The sequence below is a fragment of the Jaculus jaculus genome, chromosome 18 (genome assembly GCF_020740685.1).
Source record: "Jaculus jaculus isolate mJacJac1 chromosome 18, mJacJac1.mat.Y.cur, whole genome shotgun sequence".
Classification (NCBI taxonomy): Eukaryota; Metazoa; Chordata; class Mammalia; order Rodentia; family Dipodidae; genus Jaculus; species Jaculus jaculus.
Window position 1 is genome coordinate 28,346,359 of NC_059119.1, and position 13,744 is coordinate 28,360,102.

The following is a 13,744-nucleotide window of genomic DNA, read 5'->3' on the forward strand; positions in this document are numbered from 1 at the left end:
GACCCCATGGACTTACTTCGAAGTCCTAATTGAACCACCACCCTCTTTCCTGCATTGGAAGTAATATGTGCTAGGAAAATCAATCCATCGTAGGGGAGAAAGCAGACTGGTTTCCTGCTACTGCTCATATTTTCACTAAAACCTCATTTTACTGGAACCAACATTGAAAAAAAAACAGCACATTTTATTCAAAACAAGGTGATATTGGTATCGACGGAGCTACTGTGATAATGAGGACGATCAATGTTCCCTCCTCCATTATGAGGTATTGAGCAACTTTGGAGCAAACTTGTGGCATCATCAGACAAGATCAGCATTTCTTCCTTTTGAAAACTTTTCCTTTTTCTCTTTCTTTTTACTTATTTAAGTAATAAGTACACCTACTCTGGTGGAGGGGCTGGGTGGCAGGGGGCGGGGGGCAAAGCACAGAAACAAAGCCAAAGTCCCCAAAGCAATAAGCAAAGTGCTGGTACTAACAAAATTGGAGATTGTAGACATTTCTTTTTAATTCCTATTAATAATACATCGTGCTGATATTATTATTACTATTATTTGCATTTTGCTTCATATAGACTGTCTCCCCAACTCTTACCCCAAATTAAGAGCATGGTTACCAAATGAAATAATCCCAGGTCTGGTAGAAGGAATGCTCAAGGCAGGAGGATGTGCATTCATTTCTTCTCTGCTGTGAAAGGGATGGTGAGGAACGCAGAGGCCAGCTTCACGTGGGTGGGGGAAGGGACACTTAGAGCATTAGAAGAAGTATTTGGGACAATGAGTCAAGGAAGTTGGTGAATCCCCCCATAGAAGAGCTCCTCAGAGCAAAAGCAATGCCATTGGGGTTGTTTAATGTGCACTAGTGTGAGTCTACCTACTTTGGGCTTCTGGTCCCCATTGGGCCACTCATGTGACAGCTGGGACTGGCAGTGAAGAGATCATACTTAAAGGGAAGCCTACTATAGCTTGGACATCGTCTGAGTGTGTCCCCCAAGGATTCATGAGCTTGAAGCTTGGCTTCTGGTGTGGTGACACTGAGGTGTGGGTCTCTTAAGAGATGGAGATCTCGTGAGAGGCTCCCTTTAGAAGGAATTAATATAGTTCTCAAGGGACCCCAGCGGGTTCTCAATTGAGGGTGTTTTAAAAGAGCAAGTCTGGCCTCTCTGTGTTCTCTGGATTTTTGTCTCGCCATGTGGTCGCGCCCTCTTGTGTTTGCTCTTGTCAAGGTGCCATCTGCATGTGGCACAGCCAAGGAGGCTGGCACTCATGAATCCAAGCCAATGCTTGTGTCATTTCCTTGAGCCTCTAGAAATACCAGCTAAATAAACCATGTCCTCCAAGTGACTTGTCTTCCCTATCAGCTAACCATGAGGCCAAGATGGCGACAGTTCAGAATGGCAAAATTCTTCCCAGGAGGGAAGATCTCCTGAAATTCCTTCTAACATAGTTTTGTTCCCCACTCCCAAACTTGAAAATCAGAAACATTACCAATGATAACTTAGGGACAGAACATCCTAAATGCCATCAGTTTGTGTCAGGAGGCATGGGGGCCGAGTGGAGGGAAGGATTTGAGGTGGGCAGTGGGAATAAATTTTTAAAATTTAAGAACTGAGGATAAGCAGTGTAAATATGTTTTTTTTTTCATGTACTTGATTCCTCAAAACATATTCTACAGATTATTAGCAGCCTGTCAAAAGAGTAGATCTTATTAATTTCTGTCCCTTAGCGATAGCAAGACACTTAGGACTGTCTCTTGGCATGAGTCCCCTCAAATGGCTCCATGAGGGGAGAAGACAATAGGATGAATATGAGGTTAGGGTCAAGATCAGTTCCTTCCCTTATCATGGGTCATTAACTTCTGCGAGCACAGTTTCCTCGTCTGTAAAATAGGGCTGACCACAGCACAATGACAGCTTCATCAGAGTATCAGAATGCTTAGAGTGGAATTTGCTGTGTCCTAAACGGGCAGAACTATTCACATCACAGAGTCAGGCCTGGTCTCCCTTCTACCTGGAGAGTTCTTGTGCGCCGGGCTGAGGGCGTGCTCTTCCCTCCCAGACACCAGGTTCTCTGCTAGAGCACATCCCACAGCGTGACGAGACTGCTAGCTGGTTCTCAAACCAGGACAAGGACTTGCGGTATGAAAAGGATGTTGACGACTCAGGCCAGGCTCCCAGAAAGTGGAGCCTGACACGGGAGCACAGATGGACTGCCCAGGGAGGGACTGAGGACAAGGGGAGTGAGGGATCAGGGTGGTGTAGGAGGAGGTGTCTGCTGATGTCTAGCTTCAGCCTGAGCCAGAGGGAGGGAGCTCTTAAATGCGAGTTACACCTCAGAGTCTAGAAGGTGCTGGTCTGGTGTGTGTATGTGCATGAGCGATTATGGGCATGTATGCATATGTATGTGGGTATACTCCCATATGTGTGCATATGGCTAAGAATGTATACTATGCATGTTTACACACATGCATAGGCGCACATGGATGCATATATATGTGTTGGAAGACATGCATGTGCACACGGGTGTGTGTGCATATATAAATATTTGTATATGGGCAGTATAGGGGCATGCATGTGTGCACAGGTCATGTATGAAAACGCACTCATACGCATGTATATATGCATGCATCTATGGACACAGGCAAGTATGCATATGCACATGTTTATGTGGGCTGCATGCATGCACATTCATACCTGTGTGCATGCAAGTTTATACATGGGTGTGCATGGGCATGTATACATGGGAGAGGCTCCATATGCCCCAGGCAGAGAAGCTCCTGCCAAGCACAGGGCAGCCCTCCATGGAGAAGGAGGTCTGGGTTATGACACTACTGTCATTCCCTGAAGCAAAGAAAAATCCCATTAAGGTCTAATGAACATCTTTAATTTCAGCCAGCATCTTAGAATGTAGATAGTCCTGAGAGTTTTCAATATCTGCAGAGGACTCAGAGTTCTAGGACCTTTTTTTCTTTTATGAAGAAAGAAAGATGATTGAAAAAAGAAAGGAACAACATTGTATATGGTGGTTTGAACATAAAATGTCCCCATAGACCCGTGTGTTTGCATACTTAACCCATAGCTGGAGGTGCTGCTCAGGAAGGCTGTGGAACCTTTGGGAGATGAAACCTTGCTGGAGGAAGTATCTCACTGCAGGGGGGACCTTGAGATGTCACAGCCCAGCCCCCCCTTGCTCTCACTACCTCCGCCCTGCTATGGGATGATGTGATGCCTGCTTTCTTCTCCTACCATACTTTTCCTGTCTTGATAGCCTCGTCCTCACAGAACTATAAGCCAAAATAAATCCTCTCGTTCCAATAAGCAGCTTTGGGTTGGATACTTTGTCCCACAACAAGAAAGTAACTAATACATTGTATTTGCTGAGTGCGCTGTATGCTCTGTTTTATGCATTTCGAGGGATACAAGGAATGTGAAGACACTTGAGCCTAAGAGAGTAGGATAGGGCATGTGCCTATGGGCACACTGTGCTTGGGACTGAGAGGTGGGCAGAGTGGTAGGATACAGAGCGATGCTTGTGGCCTGTCAACTTGGAAGACCACAGTGAGGACTGCATCTGCCACAGCTCATAGATGGTGTGTGTGTGTGTGTGAGTGTGTGTGTGTGTGTGTGTGTGTGTGTGTGTGTGTGTGTGTGGTGTCTTTATAAGGCTTACATTACGGGTGAATGCCATCCATCTGCACAGGACGCAGATAAGGGGCTCAAATTTAGGAGCATGACCCTGGTGAATGAAGCCAGCTGGGGAGATGCAGGTCCACTTAGGGGTGCAGTCACTCCACAGCACCAGTAGCCAAGGCCACACACCTGCATGCCCAGATTTTTCCATCTTTAAGAGAGGCCACAAGGCTGGATTTTGATGTGAGATCTTTCAACTCTTCAACATCAGCGATTAATTCAACAACTTTACCAACATGAGGTCAGTCCAGCATGACATGTGTAAGGGTGACCCCAACCTCCTGCCACCCTGCCTGCCTCCTCCACCGCAGTCAGTGACCGCACCAAGCAGCTCCAGTCCTTCCCCGGCCTGCCGTTGCAGGAGAAAGATAGCATGTGGAAGAGCACGCGAGACAGATGGGAAGCAGCGGGCTACGGTGGACACCGTTTTCTTGTCCTATCACTAATCCCAGGCCCATCTGGAACCCTGCCAAAGCCACATTCTGTCCTCTAGAGCTCACAGGTTGTTTTGGTCATCTCCTAGCTTTCCGAGGAGATCCAGTGCTCCCTGGCCAGCCACCTCCTGTCCTTGGTGAAATCGGAGAAGAACCGCCAGGTCATGTGTGAGGCTGGGATGCTTCAGACAATCATGACTTCCTGCCGCAGGGCGCTCAGCATGGGCAGCAGCCCCCTGCACGTGCTCCTCATCAGGATCTTTGAGAAGCTGGCTTCCCAAGCCATTGAACCAGATGTGCTAAGGTACTGCATGCACCCAGCATGAGACAGCACCGAGCCCATGGCAGGGTAACGGGTGTACCACGGGCAGCAGAGTTTGCAGAGGCGGGTGTCCTCATGTATCTATCCTAGCATGCGATGTGTGTGCTGACGCCCATGGAGCAGACAGATACTCTTGTGGGGCTCCTGGGGGAATGTAGTCACCAAGGAGGTGAAGCTGGGAGTTGAGCCTGGCCAGTGTACAAGCTAGAAGAGGAGGGTTTGTCTGGAACCAAAGAATAGACTACAAAGTGATGGGCTTACAGAGAGGCAGTGGCCAAGGCAGCATGGAGTGGGGACAGAGGCAGGATGACAACTGTATCCTACAGGGAACCTCAGGCATGAAGGGAGAAGGGAAGGAGGAGAAAAATAGGTGGAGGAGGAGGGCGGACTGCAGGCAGACCAAGCGTCTTTTGAGTCTCTCTATTGCCTTGAGGCAGAGCATTGAGGTTGGCTGTACTCACACGTAGTCGTCCCCTGCTTACATAGGAGCAGGGGCAGCAGAGACGGAGGACAACCCCTGAGGCCAGCAGGCCTGGGATTCAGGACCTCAGATGGCCTTTGTCAACTCCGCCAGACCAGACCACGGTGGTGCTGCATTCATAATGCTGCCTGACAAATTCCTTTAGAAACATATGAGCAATATAAGGCATGAGTGAGGCCCCTGACCTCACCAGATTTGAGCTGGGTGGCTGGGCAGGGGTACGCAATCCATCTCTGAGTGGTTTTCAGAGTGGGCTTTTCAAGGTGAGAGTGTGGATGGGTCATGAGCTCTGGGTTTCTAGAGAAATGAGCCCAAAAGCTTTTGCCTGCAAAAATGTCTTGATTTGACTCTCTGAACTTGTCCCATTCAGACAGTTTCTAAGACTTGGATTTCACCCTCCTCTGGCAGCTGCCACAAAAATCCTCAATTCATCTCATGGGCAAGGAGGTGACCCCAAGTGCTCAGGTGAGGAGACAGAGGAGGGGAACAGGCTGAGGGAATGGACAGGGTACCCTTATTCCCCCCCCCCCCCCCCCGCGAAGGATCACTCACAGCAGGTGGGAAGATGGGCAGATGGCCCAGTGGGACAGATGAAGGGATCGGGGTCTCTGAGAACATACATCCAGAAGGCAGACGACCACCTCCCGCCTCCACAGAATATGAGTGGTGTAGGTTACATTCTTAACCCTTTGGGCCCTAGGTCACAAACCCGCAACTGAGTCTCCCTCGCAGCCTGGCATTACGTAATGCTGCACGGGGGCAGTTACGTGCAGTGACGGCTTTCTGCACAGCTCATGGCTCAGAAAGGGGTCGGGAGTGTCTGGAAGTGGGAGCATTGGGTGATGCAGAGTCAGGCAAGCTCTCTGGGAGAATGTCACTTCAGGCAGTTGGTTTAGAGAGAAGAGAGTTGCAGGCATCTTGAACGTTAGCTCCCACAGAGCGCTAAGACAAGGAAAGACCCAGTCGAGAATCCATGATGGAGACCCTTGCTTGGGAATTGTAGCCAGAGGTGGGACGAGACTGTCCAAGGAGACAGAGCCGAGGCTGGTGAGCCAGCGTGGACCGGCAAGGAATTGCAGTGGGGCAAGCGAGCCGCTGACAGCAGCCGAGAAAGCCTGGTCAGAAGAGAGCAGGTGTTGCGCTGAATTCTCAGGGCTGGGTGTTCAAATCATCAGAGCCCAGGCTGGGGGTGCAGCAGACCTGCCTTTATTCATATTTATGCAGTGCCTGGAGACTATTGAGTGCTCCAGCAGGGCTGTGGCAGGCACATTAAATTACCAGAATGGGTGGAAACGCACTGGGCATTTTTCTCTCGCTTGCTGCCTCAGGGTCACAGGCAGCAGATCTGGGCACAGCTGAGGGACCTGCGGATGGCAGCGCTGGAGAGGCTCAGGACTTCAGGTCTTCAATGACATCCCAGGGTTCTGCCAGAGCCCTCCAGACAGCCCTGAGCCTCATCTCCATGACCTCCCCTCGGAACCTACAGCCCCTGAGGGCCACTCTGGCTCCGTCGTTTGTGGAATTTGACATGTCTTCTGAGGGTTATGGGTAAGGATGGCTTTCATGGGCTAGGAAAATGGTCTATGAATCTCTTAGCCTTTCTGGTGACCTATGACATGGACAACAAACCTGAAGCTCCCATTGCTTCTCACTGGGCATGCAGAGGATGGTGTAGGTAATAGACACCCTTACCCGGCGGCTTCCCGGGGCTGGCATACGCATCCACGGAGGAGCAGAGTCCTCTGTTTCCGTGTTGTGGCTGCTTCTAGAATACCCTCACATCCTGTCTGGTTCCTGACACACACCCCCTCAGGTATCCTATCAGAGTCAGCTACTTTCTATTCTTAGGGCCTCATGGGTAAGGGGTGGGTGTGATCTCTGTCTTAAAACAGAGCAGGGGTTATATACTATATAGTATAGAGTATACTAGCATATTACTATTACCTTGATGCAAGTTTCACCTGAAGTCCAGTGACCTGCCATGCTTTCCTGTTTGCAGCTGTCTGTTTATTCCGACCCTGTCTACAGTCATGGGGGCCAGCACTGAGCACTCCATCTCTGGAGGGATTGGGACAGGTAGGATTCTCCCACTGGGCTCAGGAACAAGTCCTGGGGTGTGGGGGTGGAACTTGGTTGCCAATTTCCACTCTTTCTTCAGGAAGCAGTGGCCTACCTTTAGGTCCTTAGTTTCTGTAGATGAGCACCCCTTAGTTAACTATGGGAGGGCATGGGTTTCCTCAGAGTGGGCCACTTCTCCCTCCAAGGTTCAGCTGAGCTAGTGTCCTTGTCCCCATGAACATGAAGTCTGGCTTTCAATCAGTTGCCGGGGGCCCAGTGATGTCAGGCTTTAAGATCAGTGACAGCTTCTCTGTCCCCTTGGGCTAATGGAAGAAGAGGGCTTGGCAAGGCCTCAAAATCTTGGTGCAGATCCTGGACGAAAGGCCACCACTTTCCTGTGAGCTTCCTTCTGCAGGTCTGAATGGTGAGATAGGCTTCCCATGACTTGTCGACTTGAGGTGGAGTGGCCATGGCGGAGGCCAGGCTGTCCAAGCTGGTACCTGGAAAGGATGGCCCAGCAGAGTAGAGTCAGAGATCTGAGGCTTCAGAACGAAATACGAAGTCCTGATTGTGTTCTTTGCTCAGGTCCTGCGAGGCTGTTCCCCCCACAGGGAGGCCTGACCTTCTCCTGCTGGTTTCTGATCAGCCATCAGGCCACCGTCATGGAGGGGCACCCCCTGCGCTTTCTCACCCTGGTGCGCCACCTGTCCAGGACGGAGCAGCCCTTCGTCTGCTTCTCTGTCAGCCTCTGCCCAGATGACCTGTCCCTGGTTGTGTCCACAGAGGAGAAAGAGTTCCAGCCCCTGGGTAAGGCCCGGCACCTGGGGAACAAGGCTGAGTCTGATGCTCTCTCTTGGCATGCTTAAAAAAACCTGCCAACCACCAGTTTCTTCCTAGTTGGAAAGTGCCCTCTTGGCTTCCACACTTGGTGAGATGTCTAAGTAGACATCTGTGGCATATGCAATCTCGGCATGGCTCCAGAGGTCATACCCAGTAGCTATCCATAGATGCATGTCTCTCCTGACAGAAGTGTCATAGACAGGACTCGGGACTTGCCTCACTGACACAGGCTATGTCGTCTCCTGGACATGGTTTGTGAAGAATGTACCCAGCTGAGATGGAGCCTGAGCAGGCCTAGAAATGTTCACTGATGACCTTCATTCTGGTCAGTGATTGGCATGGCAGGCTGGTGACCCTGGGTGCCTTAGGAGCCCGATCCTGCCTCTGCCCTGTGGACCTCAGCTTGTTCGCAAGCTCATCAGCCCAGTGGTTAAGGCCAGGGCACACTAGTCACCATTAGTCCTACGTATTCCAAGAGCCACTGTCTCATAGCAAACCATTTGGGAGGCCCAGAGAATTGGCACGTTGCTGGCCTCCAGCCAGCGGCTGCCTGGCACTTCTTAGGACTTGGCTCATAGAAGCACCCTGGAGGGAGTCTAGTTGGGAGTGCCTAGATGGAGTGGCTGCAGGGCCATAGTCCAGTGACCTAAGGTCTCTTGTGCCTCAGGATGGTAAGCTGGGAACAGAGCTAGCTCCTCTCTCCCGGGGTTGTGGGGAGTGGTACATGAGTTAATGTTTGTAGCAGTGCTTACACCAGTATCTGAAACAGAGCCTGAGCTCAGGGGATGATGGCAGTGGCTGCCGCTGCTGTCATTTTTATTGTTTTTATAGAAAGAGAGAGAAGGGGGAGAGAGAATGGGAGCATCAGGACCTTCACCCTGCTGTGGACAAACTCCAGCCGTGTGCGCCCCCTTGTGTGCATGTGCAGCATTGCACATTTTGTCACTGTGCTTCTGGCTTACGTGGGACCTAGAGATTTGAACACGAGTTCTTAGGCATTGCAGGCAAGCGCCTTAACCACTAGGCAATCTCTCTAGCCCTGCTGTCAATTTTTTTATTTAAAATTTTTGTTTATTTTTATTTATTTATTTGAGAGTGGCAGAGAGAGAGAGAGAGAAAGAGGCAGAGAAAGAGAGAGAGAAAGAGAATGGGTGCATCAGGGCCTCCAGCCACTGCAAACAAACTCCAGACAAGTACGCCCCCTTGTGCATCTGGCTAATGTGAGTCCTGGGGAAATCGAGCCTTGAACCAGGGTCTTTAGGCTTCACAGGCAAGCGCTTAACCACTAATCCATCTCTCCAGCCCTCAATTATTATTTTTTTAATGAGCAGAGGTCTCAGTCAAGGCTCCACAAGTTCAAGGCCCACCTCGGTTGCCTGGGAAAGAGTCATCCCTTTCTCAGCGTTCCTGGGTGGCTGCAACATGGTGTCCCATGTGAGGTTCACTGTCTGTGTTCTCTTGTAGATGTCATGGAGCCCGAGGAAGAGGCAGAGCCCTCAGCGGGACGCCAGCTCCAGGTCAGGTGCGGTCAGAGGCTGGCTTGTGGCCAGTGGCATCACCTTGCTGTGGTTGTTAACAAGGAAATGAAAAGGCACTGCACCGTTTCCACCTATCTGGATGGAGAGGCCATTGGCTCAGCCAAGGTGAGATGGTTCCTGTGAATTGCACTTGGCCTATGACCCAGCCTTGAGACCCTGCCACCAGCAAGTGGCCACTGATGAGCTCTGTGTTCACATTCAGCCACAGGTTTAGGATCTAATGAATGACCACCCCCTCCCGTGTGCGCGCGCGCACACACACACACACACACATACACACACACACACACACACACACACACACACACACACACACACACCCTGTCTGGCATATTGGCTAAATTTAGGCATGGAAAGGCCATCGTTAGAAAATGAATGGGAAGTCACATGACCATGGCAGAAGGTGGGCTGTGGGTGAGACCTGTTAAGCGCAGTCACAAGGAAATGTCGGTTTCTAGAATGTGCAAATGAAGACCTCTCATAAATTCCCCAGGGAAGTCAGAGCAGGGCCAAGGGTTGGTGAGCTTCCTGGTGAGGCCGCTGTATGTGGTTGGCCTGAGTACCACCCTTGGGGGCAAGACATCAGCTCATCTCACCAGCTTAGAGCACAATGGTGAACCCATGTGTGGAGGAAGCCTCTCCTCATTCTCCTTGAGAGCCACCCAGGGTAGAAGGAGACCAAGGACCCAGCTGGCCTGCTCTGTGCAGCAGCCACATCAGAGGTGCCCAAGGAGCCAGTAGGAGAGGGCTTGGGGGCACAGGGGTGGCCAGGCTTCCACCTCAGTCATCGAGAGCCTTTCCTCAGCCTGCTGCTGGAATCACCTGGACAGGCTTTTGAAAGCTCTCTCCATTGGCGATACCCAAGATAAATGCCAGCCAAACCTCAGGTGGGGCATTGTTTAGTGATTCAGTAGAACTTTTGAACTTTCCTGATTCTCATAGGAGCAGGAATAAAGAAACTCCGGTATAGAACTTTTACTGGGCAGAGTTCACATTTGGGACAGACACCTCTGTTGTGAGGGCCTGGGCTGCACATACTGGGATGTATAGCCAGACCCAAGATGTCAGCATTCCCCCCACATGTCCCACAGTGCTCACATCTGACCACCAAGTGTCTCCAGACATCCCTCCCTGAGGTGGGGATGGGGTAGGTAGAGAAGAGACATGTTTCCTAGGTTAAAAAGCATTTGATTAGAACCACCTAAATTTCATAGAACCTCTCAGGTGAATTTAACAGTTATCTTTTGGGAAGATTTGTTTTTTTTTAGGACACAACTTAAGTTTTTCATGTCCTTTTTTTTTTTTTTTTTTTGAGGTAGGGTTTCGCTCTAGCTCAGGCTGGAATGCACTATGTAGTCTCAGGGCGGTCTTGAACTCACAAACTCACAGTGATCCTCCTACCAATGCCTCTTGAGTGCTGGGATTAAATGGATGTGCCACCACACCTGGCTCTTTTTCTGTTTTTGGGTATTCTGGGGCCTTTTGCCACTGAAATGAATTCCAGATGCATGCACCACTTTGTGCATCTGGCTTTACATGGGTACTATGGAACTGAACCTTGGCCTGTAGGCTTTGCCTGCAAGCACCTTTAATAGCTAAGATATCTCTCCTTAGCCCTACAACACACGTTTTTTTTTGAGGTAGGGTCTCACTGTAGCCCAAGCTGACCTGGAATTCACTATGGAGTCTCAGGGTGGCCTCGAACTTATGGCGATCCTCCTACCTCTGTCTCCTGAGTACTGGGATTAAAGGCGTGCGTCACCATGCCCAGCTTATGCTCTTTTTCTTTTTTGTAAATCATACTTAATTGGTTTTGACATTTTCATACAACATATATTACATTTTGACCATCTGTACCTCATATTTACTCCCTTGTCAGCCTTTGTCTCACTGTACACCCTCTCATCACTTACTAGAGGCTGTGCCATGCAAGAGAACGACTCCCCTCTCCCAGCAGCCTGTGACTGGTATTAGCTCAGTAGGGTGGGGAGTGGCGTCTTAAGTCCCTCTCTACCTATAATCGAATGCTGACTGGCCCCATCACGTGCTGGTCTCATGCAGCTGGCACAGCTGCCAGGAGCTCCTAAGTGCAATGGCCTTATCATATGTGGAAGCCAGAGTTCCGTTGCTCTCCTTCTCGTTCCCCAGCTCTTACATCCTTCCCATCTTCTCTGACCCCTGAGCCCTGGAGAGGATGATGTGCATGTTCTGGGAAGGGACAAACATTCATCTGTTACTCATTTTCAGCACCTACCAGTTGTGATTCTTTGCAAATCAATGAATAAATAAATTAAAAAGTCATTTAGCAATGATCCCAATCTAGACACAAGAACTGCATCACCACGAGGGTCCTTTGCATTGTATTTGTATAATCATATCTACTTCCCATCAGCATGCCCTCTCCCCTGTCCCTGTCTCTATGTCTGGCAACAATCAATCAAAAAATTTTTGATTGTCAAGGATGTTATATATGGAACAATACAGTAATTGATTTGTTTTAGGAATTGGGTTTTTCACTCAGCATAATTCACTGGAAATTTAACCAAGTTGTTGCATGTGTTAATAATCCATTCATTTTTTAAAATTGGTGAGTAGTATTTCTTGCTACCTTTGCTTCTGTAATTAGCCATTGATAGACATCTCCAGTTTTGGGCTAATACAGATAAGATTGTTGTGAACATATGCACATAGAGTTTTAGGTGACTTTAAGCATATTTTTTTTTCTGGAATAAATGCCTAGGAGTTTAATTGCTGGGTCCCTTCGTGATTTTTATCAGTATCTGCCAACATCTTTCTGGAATGACGACTATTTTACATTCTCACCAGCAATGAATGACTCAGTGTCTTGGCATTGGATGTTCACTATTTCTTTTTTTTGTTGTTGTTCATTTTTTATTTATTTATTTGAGAGCGACAGACACAGAGAGAAAGACAGATAGAGGGAGAGAGAGAGAATGGGCGCGCCAGGGCTTCCAGCCACTGCAAACGAACTCCAGACGCGTGCGCCCCCTTGTGCATCTGGCTAACGTGGGACCTGGGGAACCGAGCCTCGAACTGGGGTCCTTAGGCTTCACAGGCAAGCGCTTAACTGCTAAGCCATCTCTCCAGCCCGATCTTCACTATTTCTTATGCTAGCCTACTATCTGTGTGCCAGTGGATCTCTGGGTCTCTACCTTGTATCTCTGTCCTTGATCTTCTGGTGTGTCTACTTGTCATTGGGGTTTATTAGTTAGTGATGTCTATTCATGTCTTTTGGCCATTTTCTAATTGGCTAGTTTGCTTTTTTACTGCTAAGCTTTTTTTTTAAATTGCTTTGTAAAATATTACAGTCACAGTATTATTCCTTTGGGTGGGAGAGATAGGGGTTGAAAATGATTCCCTTTAGTGTGATTCTTGTCTTTTCGTCATTTTACCTACAAAGCTTTTGTTTGTTTGTTTTGGTGTGTAGTGTCTCGTGTGTGTGTGTGTGTGTGTGTGTGTGTGTGTGTGGTGTGTATGCATGCATGCATGTGTGTGCATTGACTGCATGTGTACAAGCAGGTGTTTAAACGCTCTGTTCAGGCATGTAGAGGTCGGAGGATAGCGGGCTCCTACCTCTATCACTCTTCCACCGTACTTCCTTGAGACAGAATCTCTTTCTGAATGTGGAGCTGCCATTTCTTTGGTAAGAATGGCTGAGCAGTGAGCCCCAGTAAGCCTCCTGTCTCCAGCTCCCTCCGTGCTGGGTTGTAGACATGCATGGCCACGCATGACCATGCAGACCTTTCTGTGTGGGTGTTGGGCATGGAACTCAGACCCTTTCGGCAAGTGCCTCACCCACTGAACCATCTCACCATTCCCAACTATTGTTTTTAGTCATAAATGCTTTTAACATGGTGAAGTATAACTCGTTAGTCTTCTGTTGTATGATCTATGCTTTTGGTGTTATAAAGAAGTCCCTGCTTAGTCTTAACATCTAGCTATAGCATGAGATGCACTGGGTATATGACTCCTCCCATTTAAATCCCCCCCCCCATAAAATGTTGACCTGTGCTTTCTATACCAATTTTAGAATTAGTCTGTAACAATTGCATTTACCTACAGATAAATTAGTGTAAATGTGACATCTTTACTATCTTATCCATGAACATGGTATATTTCCATTTGTGTCAGACTTCCTTGATGTTGTTGCCTAATATTTTGAAATTTTTTTAGTATACAGATGCTGTACATGTTTTATTAAGTATGCATTTTTTTTGACATAGCCTTTTGCTGTAGCCCAGAAATTCACTAGGTTGTCTCTGGGTGGCCTCGAATTCATGGAAATCCTATCTCTGCCTCCCAAGAGCTGGGGCTAAAGGTGAATGTCACCACGCCTGACAAGTTTTATTATTATTTTTGAACAG

The 13,744-nt window shown here is 48.8% G+C and overlaps 1 protein-coding gene across 1 annotated transcript in view; it reads left to right on the forward strand.

Moving 5' to 3' along the window:
• Positions 1–13,744, forward strand: part of Wdfy4 (WDFY family member 4) — a 274,084-nt gene that overhangs the window by 67,932 nt on the left and 192,408 nt on the right. Inside the window, exons 13-18 of the mRNA XM_004657842.2 lie at positions 4,210–4,424; positions 5,294–5,388; positions 6,252–6,471; positions 6,923–6,999; positions 7,567–7,788; positions 9,286–9,464. Of these exons, the coding sequence (XP_004657899.2) occupies positions 4,210–4,424; positions 5,294–5,388; positions 6,252–6,471; positions 6,923–6,999; positions 7,567–7,788; positions 9,286–9,464 (1,008 nt within the window). The remainder of the gene's footprint in view (positions 1–4,209; positions 4,425–5,293; positions 5,389–6,251; positions 6,472–6,922; positions 7,000–7,566; positions 7,789–9,285; positions 9,465–13,744) is intronic.